Source organism: Lissotriton helveticus, chromosome 11 (assembly GCF_964261635.1).
Source record: "Lissotriton helveticus chromosome 11, aLisHel1.1, whole genome shotgun sequence".
NCBI lineage: Eukaryota > Metazoa > Chordata > Amphibia > Caudata > Salamandridae > Lissotriton > Lissotriton helveticus.
The window spans coordinates 1,005,036,268-1,005,063,055 of record NC_136072.1 but is presented as its reverse complement, the minus strand read 5'-3'; the positions used below and the strand labels follow the sequence as shown (position 1 = coordinate 1,005,063,055).

General features: G+C 44.4%; 1 protein-coding gene across 10 annotated transcripts in view; it reads left to right on the top strand.

The window, feature by feature from the left end:
• The window catches only part of ACACB (acetyl-CoA carboxylase beta), a 2,338,068-nt gene that overhangs the window by 765,143 nt on the left and 1,546,137 nt on the right, over positions 1–26,788 (top strand). For all 10 annotated transcript variants that reach the window (XM_078667379.1, XM_078667377.1, XM_078667383.1 and 7 more), the window contains one exon: positions 17,739–17,902. In XM_078667379.1, the coding sequence (XP_078523505.1) occupies positions 17,739–17,902 (164 nt within the window). The remainder of the gene's footprint in view (positions 1–17,738; positions 17,903–26,788) is intronic.

Here is a 26,788-nt window from a genome sequence, read left to right as displayed (position 1 = left end):
GTTTTCTCCTTCCAGAGAGGCTAACTTCGAACCTGTGTTACACTCTCACCAGAGGGATCTGCAGACTCCATCGTCTTTAGAGGTAGCGAATGCAGTAGTAGGTTGGACAGCCTTTCTACAATAGCCTGGAATTGGCACGGGCTACCTTTACTCTCCATGGATCTGCACTTCTTTACTCACCAAGCCCTGCCTCCAAGCAGCCTCCTGTAGGAACCTGTGGGTTATACAGCAGCTCTGTTACAACGCTGTTTTAGGTGAATCCCCTCTTCCTAGCAGCAGACCTGATCACCTGCCCACCCCTTTTCTTGCCCCAGGAGTGGCCCAGACTGGAGTAATGTTGCTAGGTATCTCTGCACAGCACATATCTTAAAGCACAGCGCATGGGCATTTTTGTAGGCCTCACCACCTTGACTGTTTCCTTAACGCCACCATCAAGCATCCCGTCGCCTACGCAGGCCAAGGGGCAGTCTAGTGAGCACAAGCCTCTAGCAGGAGGCAAAGACATATCCGGGGAATCTGAGAAAACCCCTTAAGACGAGTGGTCACTTTAGGTTCAAGCTACCCATGTCCAAATGCTTATCCGTTTTAAAGACATGGGAGCTGCTCAAAGATCATGGGCGTTGATGTAGCAGTGTGGCAGTACAATGGCGGTTTCTCAATACAGACACAGTGAAAATGCTACCGTTTGGATGTTCAGTTATAAATGTTTTACCCCATAGCATTTGCTTAACATTTTGTAATTGGAGTAAAGTGGTAAATTGATTGGTTTTGAAACACTTTTACTATTTGCAAGTGCACTCTACCAGCTTTTATTGCCACTCATTCACCAGAGACACATTTTCACTGTACGTTCTACATCTTAGCTTGTTCTTTCATTCTTACTGGTCGAGTGGGGAATGTTTGTACTGGAAGTATAATCTGTTTGAAGGCTGGGCTGGAATAATACTTGGAGGGAGATAAAGAACGAGACATGAAGAAAACCAGATGAGGGGATACACTTTTAAATGAATAAGTTCATACAGTTACATTTGTGTCCCTATTACTCTCTGAAGGGAGTGTGGTAATCAGAGACCCAGTGGTTTAAGTTAAAAGGGAAACAAGAATGATATTGCAAGGAATGGAATGAAGTGGTGGAAAATGCAAGATTGCTGTGCGGAGATAAGGAGCTGTTTATTTTGGGATTTTTAAAAAATGGAAAAAAGTGAGATTCAATTTTTTAATGATGTTGCTCAGTCAAATGAAATTCTGTAAGTTACACTGGAGTTCCATGATATCCCTAGGTATGTGTTCCATGACACCGAGGGTGCAGTACTGTCTTTTAAACTTAATGTAAATGTATTGTGCATGTAAGAAACTCTATATATATTTTAAAGGTTTTTATGAAGTATTTACATTCCAGCTATGCTTCTTCTCATAAAAACATATGCATCTGCTGCAGAAATGCCACAAACACAGTTGTAATTGTTAGTGTATTTACATAGCACTCGCAAACCACTGAGGAGGCATTGAAGTGCTTTTTTGTCAAGTAGCGACCTGAAACCAAGATTAATAGTTAGTCCAATTGATTTTTTCTTCTGCATTAGTTATGTTATGTTTGTGCTCTAGATTTCTTGTGTGTTTAGTAGAGTTTGGGATAGGGATAGGGATAGAATGATCGGAGTAGTAAGATTGTTTTTGAAAGTATTGGTCTTGTGTGCTTGTTAGTTGGGTGCCATGGCTAAAAAAGAAGGATTTTTAGGCGTTCTTAGTAGTCAGAAAGGTTTGGAATGAGTCTGAGGGAGGAGGAATGGTAAGGAAGGTTTTTTTAGTAAAATATAAACATTTTATATATATGAAGAGGACCCTGAGCAGTGAGGTAAATTGCCTCGTTTCGGACATTGTGCACTTGCATACTTGATCCCTGCATATGTGACTTTCTGCATGCGAGGCTGTGGCGTTATAAGGGGACTTGAGGATGGGCGTTTTTGGCTTGAGGGCAGTGGAAGGCTTGGTCACCGTGCCCTGCTTTGTGACCGCAGTGGGGATTGCCTGCACATCCTCCCCATTCCACCGACCCGAATTGCCACAAACATTTGGCCTTCTGGGAGTTGTAGTCTCTCAACATTATTTGGACTACTACAGGTGTGCCTAATTGTCAGGGGGAGGAGCGGATCGCGCCAACACCACATCAGAGGCAGCGGGAATGAAACAACACGGATGAGAGCTCCCGGTGTTGGGTACTGAGGAAGGCACCACGCCGAAATGCATCTACCGCCACTGGGGCTGCCTGTCTGCCAATAAAACCCGTCTTTCTTGTCCCCCCCGGGCTCCTTCTTCTTTCTTTGGAGGAAGGTTTTCGTTTTTATATATATATATCTCACACACACAATGCTTCATGAAGATTTTTTGCTGTATGAAACCACACTATATAATTTTCCGTATGTACATCGAAGCAGCAATATTTGCATGATCTGCTGTCCATATTTTTCATGCCGTACATTTTTTATGGTTTCAAATAACTACATTTAACATATAAATACATACATATACACATGGCACTTATTGTAGTATTTAGTAGGAGGGATAATCCTCTATGTATGCACTTGTATGTACATAGAAATTGTACATTTGACATGGTCTGATATACACATGTATCTTGTGGTGTAACATATAATTTCCCTTATATAAATGTATCTTGCTTATAACAGGAGGTATAGTTCAAATTACAATGATTTATACTTGTAAAACAGGTCTTTTCAATACCATGAAAAGTAGAGATTGTCATAGCTGAGTATAATGTTGAGGTACATTTTTGAGTTGTGAGTGTAGTTGTCATGTGAGGAACAACCAGCTCTTGACTAATCATCTGATGTGGAGATGGTTGTCTGTGGGTCTTATGTTTGTGGGTAGGGAGTTCCATTGCTTGGCTGCTTGAGCAGAGATAGATGTTCCACCCAAGTTTCTGTCCTTGTATGTTGGAATTATGAGGCGAGAAGCCATTCTTGAGTTTAGGTTCCTTTGTTTTATGTATTTGTTGATTTTATTCCTGATGAAGATTGGTCCTTTGTCATGTATTGCTTTATGTGTGATACAAAGCGGCTTGGGGAGAAACTTCTGGCAGCTGGTAACCAGTGTAAGGCTCTCAAGACAGGGGATATGTGTGCCTGTGTCTTTGTGTAGGAGGAGTCTAGCGGCAGCGTTCTGAATTCTTTGTAGTCTTCTCATACTTGACAAAGTTGAGCAGTGATACAGACCATTAGTGTAGTCCAGTTTTGATAGGACAAGAGATTGTAGCTTGAACCTTGTGTGGAGTCCTGGGTGTGATAAGATGCGTCTCAGTCTTTTCATTGTGAAAAAGCTTGATTTGGTTACCATATTCAGTTGTGGATTCATTGAAAGTTTGGCATCCATGGTAAATCCAAGGTTTTTTACATCATTAGTTCTTTTTGGAAGTGGTCCATGATTTTCAGGCCAGGCGCAGAGAGGGTCGTAGGTTTTCCAGTCTCCACAAGTGAGTGTCTACGTTTTGAAGGCATTCAATTTGAGGTGCCTCCATGTCATCCATTAGTCAGTGGCCCAGAGGCAATCGAAGAGTTTTGATGTTTTAATGTCCTTTGGACTTTCCAATTTCAGAAGTAGCTGCGTGTTATCTACGTAGCTATAGCAGGTCATGTCAAACTCATTGATCAGATCTGGTAGGGATTTTATGTAGAAGATGAAACGCGTAGGTGTGATAAATAAATAAATCCAGTATTTATGAAGCGGCATCCCGGCGCTGGGGGCCATCGGGAAGATTAAGCGAGCTATTCCCCAGAGTCACATGGTGCTTGGCTGACCTGCTGCCGGTGACGTGGTTCGAACCGTGATCCCCAGCGTCCGGCGTCAGTCGCCCTGGCCGCTGCACCACACCGTGAGCCTCGAGCGACGCCTGCTTTAAAGTTGTATGGTTTAGAAGAGAACCATAGTTATTTATAGCATTTGTTCTGTTGTGTAGGTAGGACGTGATCCAAATGATAGCTGTGCCCTCTATTCCGGCTTTCTCAAGTCTTTGGATGAGCGAATAATGATCCACTGTGTCAAAGGCATCTGAAAGATCCATGAAAAGAAGAGCAGCAACTCTGTTCTGGTCCACTGTGTTGTTAGGGTCATCTCATATATATTTAAGTCATTATTTTTTTTTTATTTGCATTTCCATACTTTTCCTAACATTTCATTCTCAGGTGTATGCTTCTGCCATGTTTAAATAATGTGAGCACTAGAAATTCTTATTTAAACTTTAACTCGCTGTGTTTTAAGAAAGGTGCTCTCAAGTTCTTTCTCTCACTCTTAGTATAAACAACCAAGATATTCTCCCACCTTCTCTAATATCTTCTATCCAATGTTGCTTCCTCTACTCTGTTCATAAGATGCTCTCTTTAACCCGCTTCCTCATCCGATATGGGGCCCCTACAAACCCCAGTACCACCCACGCACACCGACATGAGCCCCCATGCCCGTACCCATGCACACACTGTAAGCGAAGCTACCTCCTTCACACTTATGGGTGTTCTCTCCTACCGTTTCGCTCCACTGATCATTAAAAAAATATATATTTTAGTTCAATAATAATCAAAGAAATAATTGTTCTCCCATTTTCAGCATGAGCTGATTTTAGGCAGAACATGTTAGATGTTATTACACTCTGCGATTAAAACCCTGTGAAGGATTGTCAGATTTGTGTAGAGGATTACATTAGACCAAACCTAACAGCACTGGCAGGACGGTTGCATGAATCACAGTGCTGGTCCTCAGAAGTCACGTACAGCTCTGGCACTGCGTCACTGGTGTGTTATGTGATACTTGGTTAGCGTCACCACTGCGTAATGTTTTGGTTAATCCCACAGAGGATTCCTCCTCAGTTTAGAAGAGCAGACCTTGGAGGAGGACAGCTTCTTTGCACAGAACTGAAGTAGAAATAGTAGAAAATGGGCAGTTTAACTTTTGGGGAAAGTTAAAGGTCTATTTATTGTGATGGAGTTCTTTATAGCTGCCTTCCATCACTTTTCCAAGCAGGAACCTCTGTGTCAAGTTTAAAAGATGGAAGGACAACACAAAATAAAAAATAAAATAAAACCTGGTCTGTAAAACTTTCTAATAAGGTACACCTTTAACCATTTTTCAAATAATTTGCAACTTTTACATTGAGGCATAACATTTCCTCTTTCAACATTGTGTGTACTAATGTGCCTGACATGACATGTTTGAGTACGCAGTCAACAAGCTAGCTTATGGGTTAACATGCCATCCTCATATATAAATACACGTGAGCCCCACATTCGAGTCAAGGAAGGGCAGTCTGTGCCTTTCCATAGATTTGCACCCTAGGGAATAAAATGAGTACAAGTGAGCTGGCGAATAATATCTTAGTTCAGCTCCTAGATAGTTCAACGTTTGCTTTTTTTTTTTTTGTTCTCAGAGAGGACCCATGCATGTTTTGAATTTACGCCAATATTTTGGGTCACACCTGGTAGATCTGCTTGGCCCCCAAAGTAAATGAACCCTTCTTGGAGAAAAAGAGAATTGCCTTGGGTCTCTCATTTCTTCTCAAAGCAAAAAAAGAGGGGGTGACTTGGAGCCAATAAAGGTCCAGTACCTGGGCTCCGAATGCAATAATGTGATGAACAAGGAGGATACTGTTCCTCTTAGAAAGGAAAAGAAGACAGCATGGTGGACGGGATACAAGGTAAAAATCACAAGGATTATTTGTTATTGGTGCCCTCACACATACCTAGGGATATCATGCTTCAACTTTGGGCGTGCTCCTCATAGAGCCGGCGCTGCAGTGCCCTACAGGCCCCTCGAAGGGTAGCTTTAGTGGCGATCCTTTTTTATCTTGCCATATGATGAGAGGTAAATGTGTGAGGGTGTCCTAGATCTGTGAGGGTGGAGTGATTGTGTATGCACAAGTGAAGGAGAATTAAAACTGCCTAAGACGTACCAGGTTGAATTTTAGTTCTCTTGACGGGATTAAAAGAACCTGTGAGATGAGTCCGGGCTACTAAAGGGATGAAATCTGCCCCGTGGCCTCAAATCTGTGGGTGTAGTCATGTCTGGTGTAGTCAGGACCATTCCTGGATCTACTCCTCTCTAATGGGGGACCAACAAGCGTTCTGGTCGAAAGTAAACCAATTCTTCAGCCCCAATGGGAGTACCCTTACATATGGGATCATTGAGGCTTCCTGGGCATACTTAGATGGTCTATATGGCACCCCTCCAATTTCATCTAGTGTTAACTGTATCCCCTCTACGAAGTTGCCTCTTTCCTGGTTTTCGGTGCAAAAAGTAAAGGTGGTAATTGTCAGATTAAACTATCAAGAGCTGAGGATCCCTATAATATCCCGGCAGTACTAATTAAGTCTGATAGTGCCTGGTGGGCAAGGATGCTTTCCCTCTTGTTCTACTGGATAGCCGCAACGGGTAACTATCCCCGGTCCTGGAAGGGGTCAATAATGAAACCCATCCTGAAAAAAGGGAATGGTTCAAACCCTTCATGTTATAGATTATTCAACCTTTTGGAAATCTCAGTGAAGGTATTCTCAAAGATTTTACTCTTGCGGCTGGATGAATGAGCTAATGAGCAGAAGATTATACCGACTGAGCACTGAGGTTTTTGGGAGAGCCACTCTACCATAGACCACTGTTTTGCTCTCTGAGCCCTCATACTGAAGGTCCTCGAAATAAATCAAAGGCTGTGCTGTTGTTTTATCTTTTTTCAAACAGCCTTCGATACTGTAGACAGGGGACTTATATTGGGGAAACTTGTGACGTGGAAGCTCCCAAATGACCTTCTTAGTTCACTACAAGCACAACATACGGTGAATTGGGCACAGGTCGAGCTGGATAAATCCGGCAGACTATCACAAAAAATTCCAGTTCAGAGCGGTCTTCGTCAAGGATGTGTATTAGCTCCCCTGCTATTTAGTTTATTTTTGGTGGACCTTGCAGCAGCCATAGAATTATTGCAAACACAACAATGATGGACAGAATGTGGATCAATGTCACACATTCACCCCAGTCCAAAGATCTGGGCCCAAATCCATCGTTTTTCCACTCCACACCACCCTGGGTTAGACAATGGCGATATGCAAATCAGCGCTGACCCTGTGCCCCATGGGAACAGTCCAGTCCGAACTACAAAAACCATGTCCTTCCCAGAACGGAAACAAGCATCCGAGGACCGGCCCGGTTTCGAGGTAACACCTCTCATCAGCCCGGCTAGCTTGATTCCAGTGGTGTGGAGTGCCTGGGACTCACGTCTGAGCATCCCCAGTACACTTAGAGCGGTAATTGCAAACACAACAATGATGGACAGAATGTGGATCAATGTCACACATTCACCCCAGTCCAAAGATCTGGGCCCAAATCCATCGTTTTTCCACTCCACACCACCCTGGGTTAGACAATGGCGATATGCAAATCAGCGCTGACCCTGTGCCCCATGGGAACAGTCCAGTCCGAACTACAAAAGCCATGTCCTTCCCAGAACGGAAACAAGCATCCGAGGACCGGCCCGGTTTCGAGGTAACACCTCTCATCAGCCCGGCTAGCTTGATTCCAGTGGTGTGGAGTGCCTGGGACTCACGTCTGAGCATCCCCAGTACACTTAGAGCGGTAATTGCAAACACAACAATGATGGACAGAATGTGGATCAATGTCACACATTCACCCCAGTCCAAAGATCTGGGCCCAAATCCATCGTTTTTCCACTCCACACCACCCTGGGTTAGACAATGGCGATATGCAAATCAGCGCTGACCCTGTGCCCCATGGGAACAGTTCAGTCCGAACTACAAAAGCCATGTCCTTCCCAGAACGGAAACAAGCATCCGAGGACCGGCCCGGTTTCGAGGTAACACCTCTCATCAGCCCGGCTAGCTTGATTCCAGTGGTGTGGAGTGCCTGGGACTCACGTCTGAGCATCCCCAGTACACTTAGAGCGGTAATTGCAAACACAACAATGATGGACAGAATGTGGATCAATGTCACACATTCACCCCAGTCCAAAGATCTGGGCCCAAATCCATCGTTTTTCCACTCCACACCACCCTGGGTTAGACAATGGCGATATGCAAATCCGCGCTGACCCTGTGCCCCATGGGAACAGTCCAGTCCGAACTACAAAAGCCATGTCCTTCCCAGAACGGAAACAAGCATCCGAGGACCGGCCCGGTTTCGAGGTAACACCTCTCATCAGCCCGGCTAGCTTGATTCCAGTGGTGTGGAGTGCCTGGGACTCACGTCTGAGCATCCCCAGTACACTTAGAGCGGTAATTGCAAACACAACAATGATGGACAGAATGTGGATCAATGTCACACATTCACCCCAGTCCAAAGATCTGGGCCCAAATCCATCGTTTTTCCACTCCACACCACCCTGGGTTAGATAGACAATGGCGATATGCAAATCAGCGCTGACCCTGTGCCCCATGGGAACAGTCCAGTCCGAACTACAAAAGCCATGTCCTTCCCAGAACGGAAACAAGCATCCGAGGACCGGCCCGGTTTCGAGGTTACACCTCTCATCAGCCCGGCTAGCTTGATTCCAGTGGTGTGGAGTGCCTGGGACTCACGTCTGAGCATCCCCAGTACACTTAGAGCGGTAATTGCAAACACAACAATGATGGACAGAATGTGGATCAATGTCACACATTCACCCCAGTCCAAAGATCTGGGCCCAAATCCATCGTTTTTCCACTCCACACCACCCTGGGTTAGACAATGGCGATATGCAAATCAGCGCTGACCCTGTGCCCCATGGGAACAGTCCAGTCCGAACTACAATTGCATTCATTCCACTCTAAGGTTTGAAACAGCACATTCCCTGTTTACTATATGCGGATGACTTAGTTCTGCTGGACTACACCCCCATTGGTCTGCAGAGAAAATTTTATTCCTTAGCATCATATAGTATACAGAACTCACTTTAATCTGAGAAAACTAAGGTGGTGCTATATGGGGAAAAAAGTGAATTAGTTAAAATGGTACTTGAATGCCCGGGAGGTGGATGTTGTGAATTTTTATAAATATGTAGGGCTGTCATTCAAATGGAATCTAAAATGAGATATTCAAATGGGGAGTGTTAAGCAGAGGCCCCTGCTGCAAGCCGGGTGCCTGGTTATGTTTAATTGGAATTATGGGGGTTTGACCTAATGAAAGCTTATGAAGGGAAAATACCTTCTTCAGGGTTGTACGGGACAGAGGTACTTGCTCTTGACCCCTCCTCTGATTGGGATCCCACAACGGCACAGTTCTTAGGAGACTCCTATCGCTACCACCAGGATCTACGGTTCCGGGTATATAAGAAGAGAATTGAACCTGGTTTCCTGGAACTCGCAGGCAACTTCCAGTGTGTTGAGATTCTTTAATAAGTTAACAGTTGAATTAAACCCCAAAGGTGCCTACATTTTTTTGGGAAGAAATTTGTGGTAGTGAATGAAGGTGGGCAAAAGATGCAAGGATGAGGATAGAAGATTTTGAAAAAATGCATTCCCTTTGGGGTATAATTATAAACTGGTCTCCATTTTCCAGTAAATTTGCTTTGAGAGATTCTGTGAGAAAAGCTGATGGCTCTCTGAACATGGCCTATTTGAGGAGGAAACCTTCCATTAGTTTCGCTTTGAATACACTTGGCCAGTACATGGTTTTCCCCTATTGGGCACAGATGCCCGACCCCAGATTACGAACGAAATGTTAAAAATGAGAGTAGGCACTGCTGGCATTGTGCGAGAGACATGGGCTGACCTCGGGTTATAAAATAAATTGGGCAAAATCGGTGCTCTACCTGATAAACGGCGCGCCACCGATTCTGTCTGCTGACTGTCCATTGCTAGTGGGAGACGTCTCTTTCAAGTATCTGGGGATCCATATTACGCGAGATCATGACACATTTCAGGAACTGAACTTGCGGCCCTTGCTCGGGAGACTGAAATCAGACGTGCGACACTGGAAAACTCTCCCCTTGACTATGCTAGGCAGGGCAGCACTGTTCAAGATGATGGCACTGCCCCGCTTCCTCTACGTCTTAGAAAATACACCGGCGACGGTTCCACCACCATTTTTCAGACAAGTTTCGGCTCAGCTGTCGGGCCTGTTATGGGGAAACAACCCAGCGAGAGTGGCACATCTGAAGTTGATCAGGGACTGGTATAGTGGAGGGATAGCCCTCCCAAACCTGGAACTGTACTATTGGGCGGCACACCTTAAGGTGATCAACCAATGGTTACATGGACCAAGTGATGACCCGGTGTTCATGGCGGATAGGCAGCAGCTAGGCACTGCCACCCTTTTGGCTCCGCTCTATAACAAAGGGATGATTAGAAAACTGAGAGGCCCCACTAGGCACACCGTGACAATATGGCATAAAGCCCAGACGCGACTGAAATGGGAGGGTGTGATTACGCGCATGACACCTTTATGGGACTCCAAAGTCTTGGGGAACCTAAGGAATAGCAAGGGCTTTGACCAATGGGACACCATAGGGATCTCCACGGTTGGGGACATGTGGACAAGGGATGGAGTGGTGCCATTTGAGACCCTCAGGGAACAATATGAGTTGAGAGTAACTGAGACATACCGATACATACAGATCCGGCACGCATTGATGGCGGCGTTAGAACCTGGTATGACGGTCCCGGAGTCGGCTCCGTTAGAAGACTGACTATTGACAGAATACATGGAGGCTAAGGCTACTTCTCTCACTTACCGTAAATTAATAAATAACATGCCCGACCCATTGCAAAAACTAAAAGAAACCTGGGAGGAGGAGCTTGGGGAATTGGATGAGGAGAGTTGGAATGCCGCTCTGGCATCGCCCAGGGAGGCCGGCATATCGACACGATTTCGGTTGGTACAGTTTAAAATACTGCACCGAGTCTATTATACGCGTATTATGCTACACAAAATACATAGAGCTGACCACCCACACTGCCTGAGACAATGCGGAGCGCAGGGTACACTATTTCACACTTTGTGGGATTGCCCTAACAGCATGGTTTACTGGCGGAGAATAACACGTACCATGGCTTAAACCTTACAAGTCCCCATCACACCTGACCCCAGGATCTGCCTACTAAATGTATGGGGCCCGAACAACTTGACGACATATGGGAGACAATGGGTGGTCATCGGCATGATGTTGGCGAAGCGCGACATAGCGCAGAAATGGGGTGCACTGGAAACACCTACCCTGACGCAATGGTGTAGGAACATGGACATGGTGATGATAACGGAGAGGGCGGTGTATCAACAAAGGTCTAACCCACGTAAATGGAATAAAATATGGCTCTCATGGAACACATATAGGGGGGATATATGCGAGCCGCTACAGGAAGAAGAAGACATGGATAGTGAGGGGGAAGAGGAAGACGTAGAGTAGGGGATGAAAGGGAGGAGAGATGATGCTTAGCGTGGGAACGCTCTACAATGAATAAGTCATCTTGACAAGGCCGCGGACTAAATAGGTCATAGTATGTTACACATATATTGTGGCGTGGTTCCTAAGTACTGTGATGATGACTATGATGGTCAATGCCAACTATCCAATCATTAAAGTTCTCAGTTACTAGTTAATGAAATAAAATGAAAGTTGCGATTTCGACTGACCGTGGCTGAATGTTGAAGCTACACTTAAGATTGTCTATGGATGTACTCATGATAACAAATATGCAACAATAAAAACAAGTTTAAAAAAAAAAATGAGAGTAGGGTGTAACCTCTTTGTCTTGTCCCGGAAATGGGGTAGTGTTGTTTGGGACAGTAATAGATTTTGTACATGCTCAATGAATGTCAAATGCTGTTTGTCTCATGCTTGTGAACTGTTTTTTTTTTACATTTCTGCTCGTATTAAGTTTTTCAGACCCTCGTTTTTAAAATATCAAACATTTCAAAGGCAGGAAGTGTTGAGGTTGTTGTCTGAAATGTGTTACTTCGATGTGGCAGTTGGAATTGCACGTTATAATTAGGTATCAAACTGAATTTTAAGAATGGGTTTGATTAGGATATGCTGCTATGGTGGATTTGGGGTGCTAGATGTTTTTATACTGTATAGTTGCTCCATTATTTTAGTATGTTTTATGGACAATTGTCCTAATTAACTTTTGCTTGAACTGGAACTATTGACGATGGGCACCTTTGTACAAAGACTTACAAGAAGACCCCTGGTTGCAATAGCCTTCTGCTTTTTGATAGCAAGCATCCCAAAGCCCTCTGGGAGAACCTGCCGTTTGGACAGTTTCTCCGACTCCGAAGAAATTGCAGCTGTTTGGAATATTAAGATGCACAAGCCAAGGCACTCGGTAAGAACCTGTCTTCTAGAAATGATCCTACTAGAGGCATCACACGAGCTCCGAAAAGGGCACGGAACAACCACTGGGAGGCCCTTCTGTTTGGAGCGAGGAGTGGTCAATTATTCTTGACTCTTGCTTCGCTGCAAACATTTGAAAACAGTGCCCTTTTGCATTTTATAAAGAAACTATGAAACCTAATGATCCTCCATTGCAGCTGTGATTCCAGTGCATGCATCAGAGAAGTACTTCTCCATCCTGGTAGTTTGAAAAGTGTCAGAAAACATGGATTTCTAAACTCGAAAAACATGGCAATCTAGCACACATTTGTTAGCGTTACCAATGTTGCAGTTAGTCTGCGTTCATAGGCTGCGCACCGGTTACATTCATTTTGTTTCCTCTTCATTTTGGGTTTAAATTTAAATTATTGAGCAACTTAGCATAGAAAACATACAGAACCATCAGTCTCAAATTGGTCATCCAGTAGATACCTATCCATCAAAAACTGTTGACAGAGAGAAAGTCAAATCCCCCATCCTTGTTCCAAAATAGGCTAGATATTTGGAAATGAGGAGGAGGTGGCTTAGAAAGGGAGGAAGGGTGCAAATCAGCAGCCACCATAAGGTTAAAGATTCATCCCTCAGGCTCAGCGTTGGGTGAAAAATAACATCACTTTGGCCACAAACAAATGTTCTTTGCATCTGGAGTCTGTGTCTGGAGTCCAAATATTTGTGGGAAGTCTGAGCCTCTTTGAAGACAAGATAGACTGAGCACGGAGCCTGTCAAGTGACTACAGAGAAGCAGTGATGTACAACCCAGGTAGCTCTTTTAATGCACTGGGGATTGTCTTTTTCACTGGGTTACTGGACTAACGTCAAGAAAGTTTCTAGTTTTAAATGCTCTAAAAGCTAAATCCCTCAATTTGATCACAGTGTGAGTAACGGACTCCCCCTTTAAAGAGTACCGCAAGATTAACTCGCCACCAAGAACCCTTGCCCCTGGTCCACTCCTAGGAAGACACTGGAATTTTTGGAACTCCCATCACGATTATCGAATCAGTCCTGAGAAACTTAAGAAAAATCGCGGGGACCTCAACCTCCGCGAATGGTAGAAATCTACACATGGATCCTGGTTGACGTCATCCTATTTTCAGTGTTTTCAGTCTTGCTCTCCAAGCCTGCCATGGCCGCCACAGGTCCATCTTTAAAGGTTTAATTTATTTGCACCATTTTGTGAGAGAAGTGAGACCTTACTTGTGCTGGCATAACTTTCTCATCGTGTTACCTGACCAGATATATTCCATGCACGCTTTAATGCCAGCTGTTCAAGGTAATATTCTCTCTAATTCCAGATATTCTTTGGTCTATCTTAACCACTTTGGCACTGGAGTCTTTTAATATATAAATAGGGGATATCTTTCTTCTGGTTTCGTGAATCCTCTTCCTCCCTGTGCACCTCAGACCAGTTTCATACAGTGGGCTGTCGTTGTCAGAAAAACTTTTATCCATCTTCCACTACATTGCTTTTTGCTTCTTTAGACTGCAAGATTTGTTAGGACTATAGTCCATCCATCGAATCCATTTCAGAAGGGATGTCCTGCCTCTGTGTCCGTTCACAGCACTCCTCACATCAACTGCAATTCTGAATTGGAATGCCAAATATGGCCAATCAGCCCAGAGTTCCCTCCTTGGTCATGCCCCCACTACTTCACCTTGCCACACCGTTTGTCTGCCTGAAATCAGTTCTTTTGGTGTGGGTCATTGGATCTGGTTTCCAAGCCTCCTACTTTGTGTGGATGAGAGTGCCCGATGTCTCCATCGGCCGCCCCATTGTTGCTGCAGTAGCCGTCCCATAGCCCTAGCTACAATCTTGAAAGTGTGATCAAGAATCAGACCGTTGTAGCACTAGCACTTATTTTCTTACAAAAGCTAGCATGCTTTCATAATTGTTCATCCGCAGAAAAAATAACTAAAAGGAGTGAGGAACAGGAATAAAGGGACAAGAGATGGACAAAAGATTGGGAGAACAATTAAAAAGTTTGCTACGTAATCAGAGTACAATATCACTAAGATGAACTTTCACACTTGAATGGTACCTCCAACGTTTGAGTCTTATTCACTATCCTTCATTTACCCATCAAAGAAAGAAAGTGTTGAAAGATAATTGTCACAACCTTTAAAAAAAATCTTCTATTGTGATGCTTGCACTGTTACCGGTATATAAATATATGTATTTTCACATAAATGTTAAAGATTACTTTCTAATGAATCAACAAAATTACAGGAGCCTTAAAACTTACAAACCATCATACAAACACAAGGAAGAATTGGAGGGAGGGTTAAAGTGACACAAACCAACAGGTTGAGTGAACAAATACGTCACAATATAAACCCTTAATGCAAGAGAGAAGCAGCAATAGTTTATACATAGTCTTATAACAAGATTACCTGCACAGTCTGTATTCTGTGATTACGAGTTATTTCTTGCATAATGAAAATAACACACGGCCCATAGAATACCACACCCAGTTCTTTTTTTTCTTTTTTTCTCCCCTTCCTTGGGAAATAACCTGACCAAATCTGCATACAAAGTATTCTATTTCTTCCAAGCTGGACTCTGTACCTTTCCTTGACTTATCAACGTTTTGACGGTTTGAAACCCTGTCTGAACTTAAGGTGACGTGCCAAGGGGTAGGTGCAGGCATGGCCATTCCCAAGTCTGTTCCAGGCTCTCTAGCAACAGGCCTGTTTCACATAGAAATTCTGCTGGTCACAGAGTCTTGGCTCCTGGCGCTCCGATTGTTAGCTCATCTGCTCCTTATGACATTGTGCATTCTTTCACTGCCCGGTAGCACAGGGCACAGTGACGGCGGCCAGCTCATACCCTGCATACAGTGCGGTGCTTGTAGAGGACCAGGCTCGAGGGGTAGGCATTGTTGTGTCTCAATTCATGGCATTTGAGACATGATCTGGACCCAAGACGCAGACGGTTCTAGAAGTAACAGTGTTGGGGTGAGGGAGGCTTCTACTGTTTCCAGAAGTTTGGCTAGGGCATCTGCATTGCATTGAAATGGGCGAAGGGTCCTTTTTCATTCTTAACAAAGCTGTTCTCAAAAATAATTAAACTCTCAACCTTGCAAGAAACTTATTTTTAGATTGATGTCTGGTTGGGGTTTGAGCCATGAGCCAGCTAGAGCTCGTCTGAATGAGATTATCTGTTTTTGTTTATTCTATTTACCATAGCATTTGTATCCAAAGAGCTTAACAAACAATTAAGAAAAGGTACATTAATGACATGATACAAAAGACAGAAACGAAAAAACAATGTCCTGATTTAACTAGACCTGTCGCACTGTTAAATGTTAAGCGCTCTGATACCCACGGGTCTTGTTCGCGCTATACAAAACTTTCTAATAAATAAATAAATAAATAAATAATAAATGATCACACTTACCGGCTTGAGAAGCCTAGAAATCATGTTGGATAACTGTACTATGCAAGCGATTATGGTTTTATGTATGCTGTTGAGTTCTTTTCATATAGGGAGTTCTGATTTGAACCGAAATGTGTTAATAGAAGACTTGCAATAGCAAATAATCTCCTCTCGCTTGAATTCTGCCACAGTTATATATTCTTTAAATAGAAAAATTTACTTGGCAGTGGTGTGCTCAGGAAATCTCCACAGGCGGCACACATTTTTGAAGACGTTATCCTCCTAAGGGGCCATAGATTTGAGTCATAAATGATTTAGAGGTTTCCCACTTTTTACTAGTATGCAGTGGAGACATATAGAATGTGGTCCGTCAAATGGGATGACAGTTCCTAGTATAAGAATCTCAGCCTTAAAAATGTTCAAACACAAATGGCGGTAGTGCGTTTATCTTTGGACCCAATATTGTTAGGCCTTCTAGGATGAGCTGAGGATTTGCATGAGCTTTGTATATTCTGTGCATCTGGGAATAGTAGGCATGCATGTGATCATTTATGTTGCAGCTATGAAAGATGTTGGGTAGGGGTAACATGTGGAAATTGAAGAGGGCCAGTGACGGTGACAACTCTTGTGGGACCTTTAGGAGATGATAGCACTCCCAGTTCTGATATGAATCGCATATCTTTTATCTTTATTTAATTAAGTAAACTATATTGACAAAGAATAAGTATCATGTCACTCACTTACCACTGTTCTTGGCACCTTCAACATTTAGAGTGAGTGGCGAGCACTGCCTTGTATGGTCTGTCTAATGTCCTACGTTTTGGATTTAGAATTGTGAATTTTCCAAGTTTGAGATTTGCTTCCAGTGTTCCCTGCTGCATGTGCGCACTCTTTTCATATGTTCTTCAGCCGTATGGCTCACAGTTTGGGGAAGAGCTCCATCTGCGCAGAGCAACTGGTCCGATAATTCCAGGGATGTTTTTTCAATTCCCTACTCCAGAGAATTGAACTCGTAACGTTTAGGACTGGAGATACCACTTGGAAACTATATCACCTTTCCTGGTATCTCCACCCCTTAATTCAAAGTATATTATAATGAGGGGCTAGGTGTGCATTTCTCCAGTCACTGCCGGATACATCTATGGTATAGGTCCCACCCTTAACTGAGTTTCTGGTGTGCCACGTTGTTTTGAGCTGGCCAGAAAATGTGGGTATATATGCGTTCATCCTGAGGCAATGTTTCAACTGCAGAGGCCTTGCCTTTTTTTCCTACACCCAGCTCAGGATTTCATTAGTGTCCTTTAGTTCTTTCTTCCCTTATCTGCTTTGTTATAATGCATTTTCCATTCCATTTAGGCCATGTAGGTGTCTTGCCACCATATTGTTACCTCAAATTAATGATTCTGCACGAGGTCTTGAGTGCAAGCCTCCTAGGGTATGTATTCTGTCGTTACATGCCAGTGTCTCACCAGTCCTTCGTGTTGTGTCCATAATTTCAATAAGTATCCGAGTATCATCTATTTTATTTCTAAACTACAATGTTCCTTCAAATTATGTTTTTTTAAGGACCTTTTTTTCTCAAAATTATTTTTCTTCTGATAACGTCAGCCGTATTTTTGAATGCATAAATGTTTGAAAAAATAAGTTTCTGGGAAAGGCAAAAGTTAACTTACTGGGTATTGCCATTAACAATAGAAAGTCTTGTAAGGTGGGTATCGCCAGCGACCAGATAAAAGCTACAATTCCCTTAAGTTGCGATTCTTAGGTGTTGACCTTTTTTCTGACACTCAACCCTCTCCCCGCATTATGAACACATTTAATTTTGTTGTATGAAAGTGGGAATTCATTTTCTAAAAAAGTGTAAATTAAAATTGCCACAGTAAAATGTGCACCCGATTTTTAAGAATTGTTTTAAATGTACTTCTAGTATTTCATGTTCCAATAAGCTCACTTGACCGCTTCTTCGATATATACTATTTAATCTAATTTTTTTTTTTCTACTTCTAGGGTTTCAAGCCAAGCTCAGGGACGGTACAGGAGTTGAATTTTCGAAGCAGCAAAAATGTTTGGGGTTATTTTAGTGTTGCCGCTGCTGGAGGGCTACATGAGTTTGCCGATTCCCAGTTTGGCCACTGTTTCTCCTGGGGAGAGAATCGTGAGGAAGCAATCTCGTTAGTATAACCCTCACTTATGAACTTAATTTTAAAAATAATCAATTGTCTCTGTGGTGCATTAAATGATTTTAAAACATTGTAACACGAATTTTACAAGTTAACCATCAGTCTACGCTTTTATAACATTTCTAGTGACATAAGTGTCTCCATTATTACTTGCCATTCTTGGCTCCTTCTTTCTCTGTATGAGGAAATTGCCAGGAAGTGATAAAAATCAGCTTATTTTAACATACTTTGTCATTTTATTTGATATTCCAACATGTCTCCATCTATTTCGCCAATGCTGACCTCTACTTGTGTTTCGCCCCTTTTGCCAGTCCAGTTAAATGTATTTATGTGTAGAATCGGTGTAGCTAGAAATATCTCGCGACACTCGGTAAAAACAATATTTCAAAGTTCTAAGATGTCTCACTAGGCCAGTATTATTTTACTAAAATAGATATGTAGGTGTGACTAAAACCGTTTAATCTAGAAACAAGAGAATGGTCCGGGATATATGCAGGTTACCTCCTAAAAGTAGCATAATATAACAAAGATGTCACGTAATTAATTGCGAAAAAGAGAGTGAGACAGGGAAGAATTTCTTATTTGGATGAGATGGAGGAATTACATAAAATGTATTTCTGTACATCTGATAACGAAGCATAGAGACGTGTGTGCAGTTCTTCATTAAACAATAGAAATGAAAATTAGGTTTGTTTCTTCCTCTTAAATATATGTATGAAACATAAACAAAGAGCTGACCAAAAAAGAGGTCCGGTATACAAAACGAACAAAGAAGGCCCGACGAGAGAAACCTTATGAGAATAATTAAGATATCCACTATCGCCAGTTTTATAATCAGGAATGAAGTAATCAGTCAAAGTGCAAGATGCAACGATTCAAATGGTGATGTTTAAAAATATCTATTTATGCGTGTATCTATCTGCCATGAAGACGGCTTAAAGGCAGTGAATTATTGTCTAAGACGAAATCGGTGTGGTATTTGCCTCCTTCTAAAATGTTACTTCAAATTATGAATTTTGTGTTAACTTATAATTAGTTTGTTTTGGCAATCAGTTCCGTCTTCAGTTTTGCAAAAAAGAACAATTGATGGACAGAACGCAGAGCAATGTCATACATTCACCCCAGTACAGAGATCTGGGCCTAAATCCATTTTTTTTTTGCACACCATGCCATTCCAGTTTGGACCCAGCATATGCAAATCAGTTTTGACCCTGTGCCTCATGGGAACAGTCCAGCCCGAACTGCCAGGCCAGGTCCTCCCTGGACTGGAAACAAGCATCCTAGGACCGGTTTCGGGCTTTCAGCCAGGATAGCTTGACTCCCGTCAGTGGCATGTAGAGCATGGGACCCACGTCTGGGCATAACCGTCCCACTTGGGGTGATAATTGCAATAAGAACAATTGATGAACAGAATGCAGAGCAATTCAGTTTCGCAGCACTGCCATCAGTAGGTTTGCCTTTTCGCATTCTGATATTATGATGAGTTGGTGGCATTAAGAATCCTCTTGGAAAACTGAAGGTGACCAGTATAATACTGTATGTAGTTAGTTGGCTGAGATTCATAGATGACATATTTGTAAAGTGGAAAGGAGAGAAAAAATTGTTTCCAATATGTGCAATATTTGAATAACATTGATGACATTTGTTTAAACTATGACTTCGAGTCAAGTGGAAATTGTCTTCCTGGATGCATTGATTAAGATTGGCAAGAACAGGAGAATAACTTCCACTAACAGAAGAGACAGTGCTGTATATGCTGTTCTCCATGCCACTTCCTGCCACCCCAGATCTTTAATTAGAAGTTAATTATGGGCAATAGTCACGATGAAGAAATATTTGTAACACCAACAATGGATTCATGATGAAAGAGACTAACTGCAACTAAAAGGTTTTTGCAATGTGACGATAAATGGACTATTTTGGCAGAAACATTTAAGCGAGCTAAAAAGCATGCAAGAAGGAGCTCCTTGCTTTTTCCAAGGCTTGAATATGCTACCTCAAGAAAGAAACAGCAGCCTAAATGAGAAAATATTCAGAATGAAATCAAATGTATAACTTAATATAGTGTACAGAACTAGCAAATTCGAAAAATATTAACTAAATATTGTAATTTATATATACACAAAAAATATATAGATGTCCTAATGTCAGCATAACTGCTTTTTGTAAATGACCTAATTTCAGCGATATAACCAAGTCACATTATTCTCCATAGATAGAATTGTCCACTTCAACCTGGTGGCCACCTCTTCCGCTTGGCTTCTTTACCTGTGGTCACTGCAAATAATATGAACATGGCAGTAAAACGATGAAGTTTTTTTGCCAATGATTGTAATTTAAAACGAACACTTTGGATTAATCAGTTTATTAATCGTTTTAAGAACTTTATACTGTATCTAATCTGTTCTTGTCCCAAATCATACGTAAACTGCACTATTATATAACGAAACTAAAAGTAGAAAAATATTTCAGGGCGATTGAGTATAAAAGTAGGCCCTTGCTGAACTCGTGCATTTGGAACATAATGGTGAGATTACAGGTATTATATTTTTGGGAATTGAACATGTACAAAGTAGAGTCAGTCATTGAGAAAGAAAAAAGTTGTTGAGACAAAGAGGGATAAAATTAATTTTCTTATTAAAAAGCTTATACTTGGTAGGCATAAACACATTCTAGCCTTGTATTCCTCGCAAAATACTGGTTTTATGAAAGAATAATTGTTTTATAAATGATCAGTAGGTGGAGTATTTGAGCTAAAAACAAATTTAGATTTTTTTTCTCAATAGTATTGTGTATTCTGACGCGCTTCTCGTCTATTCTGATGCTGTTGTGTTATTGTTATTGTTATGTAATTTTATAAAGCGCGCAGCTGCCCCAGCAAAGGGGCGTCCCGGCGCTGAAAGCGGGCTCAGGAATGCAACAGGACTAGCCCACAGGGAACAAATGGGTTTAATTGCCTTACGGCTTACGGAAAGAAAGTAGGCCATCCAAGCGGCGGGTCTGAGCTTGGAGAGAATTCCACAGTTGATGCACTTCTCAGATGTGATTATTGACGCAATTAGTGATTAATCTGAACTTGGGGTTTCTTTGGTTTTGATTGATTATGTGTTATGAATGACTCGAATTGATTGGAAGATCTAAATTTGAAATGCTTGATAATATGTTATTGCGCTATCTTTATTATATATACCCTCTCCTGAAAAACCTTGAGGACAGGAGAATATTGTCTCCCGGACGTGTCGGTTTAGAGCGAGAGGATAAACTGAAATCTGTTACGACTTTGACTCTTAGGAGCAGTTGAACCGTGGTTGGATTTGAAAGACTATTATCCGGGGCTGTTTTTAAACATCACCTTCTGCACAATCGTTTTTTAGGGCGAGGCCTCCGCCCACGTAAGTGGGAGGAGTTTCGAGATCCAAATGTTAAAGAAGAGAAAAAAAAAGTATCTCCTAGGGCTTTGGCGAGACAAATTCCACACATTCCTTAGTGTGTTCTGTCATCTGGCCAGTGATTCGTCTTCGTTGTGGTGTCGTTTTAATAGGCTTGAAGTGATAGGGTAAATGTAGTTTTCCTCCGCCATGTTGGGCATTTTTCGTTCGTGTGCGCGCAAAGAAGTACATTAATTATAATTAGGAGCTGTCAGGGTGCCTCCGTAAGTGAATCCAGATGGCCGGGCGCGTTCACCATTCAGCAGCGCTCAGCGCGCAGCTGCTGCATGCCAGGCCGGGAAAGGGCTTCATTAGCCTCACTCATCCGGCGCTGAGACAGGCCCCCTCCCTCATCTGTATCGGCGAAACAGGACAGATGCAATAAAGAGTGCCTAGGAGCTGGCTAGATGCACCATGGAGCGCTTCGAATTGGGTAAAAGATGCCCGTTTCAAAGCAGCCACATGCAACTTAACATACTTACAAGCGGGCGTGTGTGTGTTAGAAACCAACTAATGTTAAACCATGTGTCCGCTATCACTCACTCTCTTCTCTCCACTACTGAACAGACAGAATAAGAGGGCCACTCTGGTCAGTCACTCATGAGTGACACTAAACTCTTCCCACAAGACCTCTGCAAATTATTGCGATCAAGCACTTCCTCACAGATGGTACCCGTTCGGTAAAGCGCTTTGGCGACGCGTCAGAGGCATGAAGCTCTATATAAGCACAATTAACATTACAGTTGCAGAGATATAAAATCGTCAGGTTTCACCCAATAGTTGAGAAAACTACACCATAAATAACAAATTACATGATGTTTGTTATATGTTTTACATAGCAAACATTTTCAGGGCTCGGATTGTGCATGGCTCTAAGAGCCAAGCCAGAGCCTGAGCTTGGCTGTCCCTGTTAACTTGTTTCCTCTCTCACCTCTAACCCCAAAACCCATTTTAAATTTTAAAGACGGTGAAAACAACATTTCGACATGCTGACGTTGAGATTGATGGAGCACTTAACAGGTGCCTTCTCCGTGGCCTCTTCTGCCGTGATTGGGTGGGCCAAAGTTCACATTTGGGTGGGCCTGGCCCCTGTTTTGGCTCCTCGTAACCATGGGCAGAAGGAGACACTGGCTGAAGAACCATTAACTCACTGATGTACTCGACCAGCGTTCAACCCTGTTGCCTCGTGAATATACAAAGATTGCAGCAACATTAACCAACTGAGCTATCTTACCCGGATACGAGGGTGTGATCTGCAAATTAAACACGGAGCTTAGAGAATGTACAGTCGCTCACCTAGGTTTGTCCATTGGATTCTTCCGTGAGACCTGCAGGCTACACCCATACCTCAGCAGCAGGAGCATTAACCCTCAGGACTGTTTTACCAGCTAGTGCGCTTCCATTTGTTTTCGGGCATAGCCGCCTGCGTGTGATGGGACTACGGGCAGTGCAGAGTGCAGAATCAGAGTGCAGAATCAGAGTGCAGAATCAGAGTGCAGAATCAGAGTGCAGTTTGAGAGTGCAGAGTGCAGATTGAGAGTGGAGAGTGCAGATTGAGAGTGCAGATTGAGAGTGCAGATTGAGAGTGCAGTGTGAGAGTGCAGTTTGAGAGTGTAGTTTGAGAGTGCAGTATGAGAGTTGAGAGTGCAGATTGAGAGTGCAGATTGAGAGTGCAGATTGAGAGTGCAGTTTGAGAGTGCAGTTTGAGAGTGCAGAGTGCAGTTTGAGAGTGGAGAGTGCAGATAGAGAGTGCAGATAGAGTGCAGATAGAGAGTGCAGATAGAGAGTGCAGATAGAGAGTGCAGATAGAGAGTGCAGATAGAGAGTGCAGATAGAGAGTGCAGATAGAGAGTGCAGATAGAGAGTGCAGATAGAGAGTGCAGATAGAGAGTGCAGATAGAGAGTGCAGATTGAGAGTGCAGATTGAGAGTGCAGTTTGAGAGTGCAGTATGAGACTTGAGAGTGCAGATTGAGAGTGCAGATTGATAGTGCAGATTGAGAGTGCAGAATCAGAGTGCAGATTGCAGTTTGAGAGTGCAGTTTGAGAGTGCAGAGTGCAGTTTGAGAGTGGAGAGTGCAGTTTGAGAGTGCAGTTTGAGAGTGCAGTTTGAGAGTGCAGTTTGAGAGTGCAGTTTGAGAGTGCAGTTTGAGAGTGCAGTTTGAGAGTGCAGTTTGAGAGTGCAGTTTGAGAGTGCAGTTTGAGAGTGCAGTTTGAGAGTGTAGTTTGAGAGTGCAGTATGAGAGTTGAGAGTGCAGTTTGAGAGTGCAGTTTGAGAGTGCAGTATGAGACTTGAGTGCAGATTGAGAGTGCAGATTGATAGTGTAGATTGAGAGTGCAGAATCAGAGTGCAGAGTGCAGAGTGCAGATTGAGAGTGCAGTTTGAGAGTGCAGAGTGCAGATTGAGAGTGCAGATTGAGAGTGCAGTTTGAGAGTGCAGATTGAGAGTGCAGATTGAGAGTGCAGAGTGGCAGTGAGTGCAGACTGAGTGCAGAGTGACAGTGAGTGCAGACTGAGTGCAGAGTGACAGTGAGTGCAGACTGAGTGCAGAGTGACAGTGAGTGCAGAGTGACAGTGAGTGCAGAGTGACAGTGAGTGCAGAGTGACAGTGAGTGCAGAGTGAGTGCAGAGTGACAGTGAGTGCAGAGTGACAGTGAGTGCAGAGTGACAGCGAGTGCAGAGTGACAGCGAGTGCAGAGTGACAGCGAGTGCAGAGTGACAGCGAGTGCAGAGTGACAGCGAGTGCAGAGTGACAGCGAGTGCAGAGTGACAGTGACAGCAGAGTGACAGTGAGTGCAGAGTGACAGTGAGTGCAGAGTGACAGTGAGTGCAGAGTGACAGCAGAGTGACAGTGAGTGAAGAGTGACAGTGAGTGCAGAGTGACAGTGAGTGCAGAGTGACAGTGAGTGCAGAGTGACAGTGAGTGCAGAGTGACAGTGAGTGCAGAGTGACAGTGAGTGCAGAGTGACAGTGAGTGCAGAGTGACAGTGAGTGCAGAGTGACAGTGAGAGCAGAGTGACAGTGAGGGCAGAGTGACAGTGAGGGCAGAGTGACAGTGAGGGCAGAGTGACAGTGAGGGCAGAGTGACAGTGAGGGCAGAGTGACAGTGAGGGCAGAGTGACAGTGAGGGCAGAGTGACAGCGAGTGCAGAGTGACAGCGAGTGCAGAGTGACAGCGAGTGCAGAGTGACAGCGAGTGCAGAGTGACAGCGAGTGCAGAGTGACAGCGAGTGCAGAGTGACAGCGAGTGCAGAGTGACAGCGAGTGCAGAGTGACAGCAGAGTGACAGCAGAGTGACAGCAGAGTGACAGCAGAGTGACAGCAGAGTGCAGAGTGACAGCGAGTGCAGAGTGACAGCGAGTGCAGAGTGACAGCGAGTGCAGAGTGACAGCGAGTGCAGAGTGACAGCGAGGGCAGAGTGAGGGCAGAGTGAGGGCAGAGTGACTGTAGAGTGAGTGCAGAGTGACTAGAGTGACTGTAGAGTGAGGGCAGAGTGACTGTAGAGTGACTGTAGAGTGACTGTAGAGTGAGTGCAGAGTGACTGTAGAGTGACTGTAGAGTGAGTGCAGAGTGACTGTAGAGTGAGTGCAGAGTGAGTGCAGAGTGAGTGCAGAGTGACAGCAGAGTGACAGCAAAGTGACAGTGAGTGCAGAGTGACAGCGAGTGCAGAGTGACAGCGAGTGCAGAGTGACAGCGAGTGCAGAGTGACAGCGAGTGCAGAGTGACAGCGAGTGCAGAGTGACAGCGAGTGCAGAGTGACAGCGAGTGCAGAGTGACAGCGAGTGCAGAGTGACAGCGAGTGCAGAGTGACAGCGAGTGCAGAGTGACAGCGAGTGCAGAGTGACAGCGAGTGCAGAGTGACAGCGAGTGCAGAGTGACAGCGAGGGCAGAGTGACAGCGAGGGCAGAGTGACAGCGAGGGCAGAGTGACAGTGAGGGCAGAGTGACAGTAGAGTGACTGTAGAGTGAGTGCAGAGTGACTGTAGAGTGAGTGCAGAGTGACAGTGAGTGCAGAGTGACAGTGAGTGCAGAGTGACAGTGAGTGCAGAGTGACAGTGAGTGCAGAGTGACAGCAGAGTGACAGCAGAGTGACAGTGAGTGCAGAGTGACAGCAGAGTGACAGCGAGTGCAGAGTGACAGCGAGTGCAGAGTGACAGCGAGTGCAGAGTGACAGCGAGTGCAGAGTGACAGCGAGTGCAGAGTGACAGCGAGTGCAGAGTGACAGCGAGTGCAGAGTGACAGCGAGTGCAGAGTGACAGTGAGTGCAGAGTGACAGCAGAGTGACAGCGAGTGCAGAGTGACAGCGAGTGCAGAGTGACAGCGAGTGCAGAGTGACAGCGAGTGCAGAGTGACAGCGAGGGCAGAGTGACAGCGAGGGCAGAGTGACAGCGAGGGCAGAGTGACAGCGAGGGCAGAGTGACAGCAGAGTGACAGTAGAGTGACAGTGAGTGCAGAGTGACAGTGAGTGCAGAGTGAGTGCAGAGTGACAGCAGAGTGCAGAGTGACAGCAGAGTGCAGAGTGACAGCAGAGTGCAGAGTGACAGCAGAGTGCAGAGTGACAGCAGAGTGCAGAGTGAGTGCAGAGTGACAGTGAGTGCAGAGTGACAGTGAGTGCAGAGTGAGTGCAGAGTGAGTGCAGAGTGACAGTGAGTGCAGAGTGACAGTGAGTGCAGAGTGACAGTGAGTGCAGAGTGACAGTGAGTGCAGAGTGACAGTGAGGGCAGAGTGACAGTGAGGGCAGAGTGACAGTGAGGGCAGAGTGACAGTGAGGGCAGAGTGACAGTAGAGTGACTGCAGAGTGAGTGCAGAGTGAGTGCAGAGTGAGTGCAGAGTGAGTGCAGAGTGAGTGCAGAGTGAGTGCAGAGTGACTGTAGAGTGAGTGCAGAGTGACAGTGAGTGCAGAGTGACAGTGAGTGCAGAGTGAGTGCATAGTGACAGTGAGTGCAGAGTGACAGCAGAGTGACAGTGAGTGCAGAGTGACAGTGAGTGCAGAGTGAGTGCAGAGTGACTGTAGAGTGAGTGCAGAGTGACTGAGTGCAGAGTGAGTGCAGAGTGACTGAGTGCAGAGTGACTGAGTGCAGAGTGACAGTGAGTGCAGAGTGACAGCGAGTGCAGAGTGACAGCGAGTGCAGAGTGACAGCGAGTGCAGAGTGACAGCGAGTGCAGAGTGACAGCGAGTGCAGAGTGACAGCGAGTGCAGAGTGACAGCGAGTGCAGAGTGACAGCGAGTGCAGAGTGACAGCGAGTGCAGAGTGACAGCGAGTGCAGAGTGACAGCGAGTGCAGAGTGACAGCGAGTGCAGAGTGACAGCGAGTGCAGAGTGACAGCGAGTGCAGAGTGACAGCGAGTGCAGAGTGACAGCGAGTGCAGAGTGACAGCGAGTGCAGAGTGACAGCGAGTGCAGAGTGACAGCGAGTGCAGAGTGACAGCGAGTGCAGAGTGACAGCGAGTGC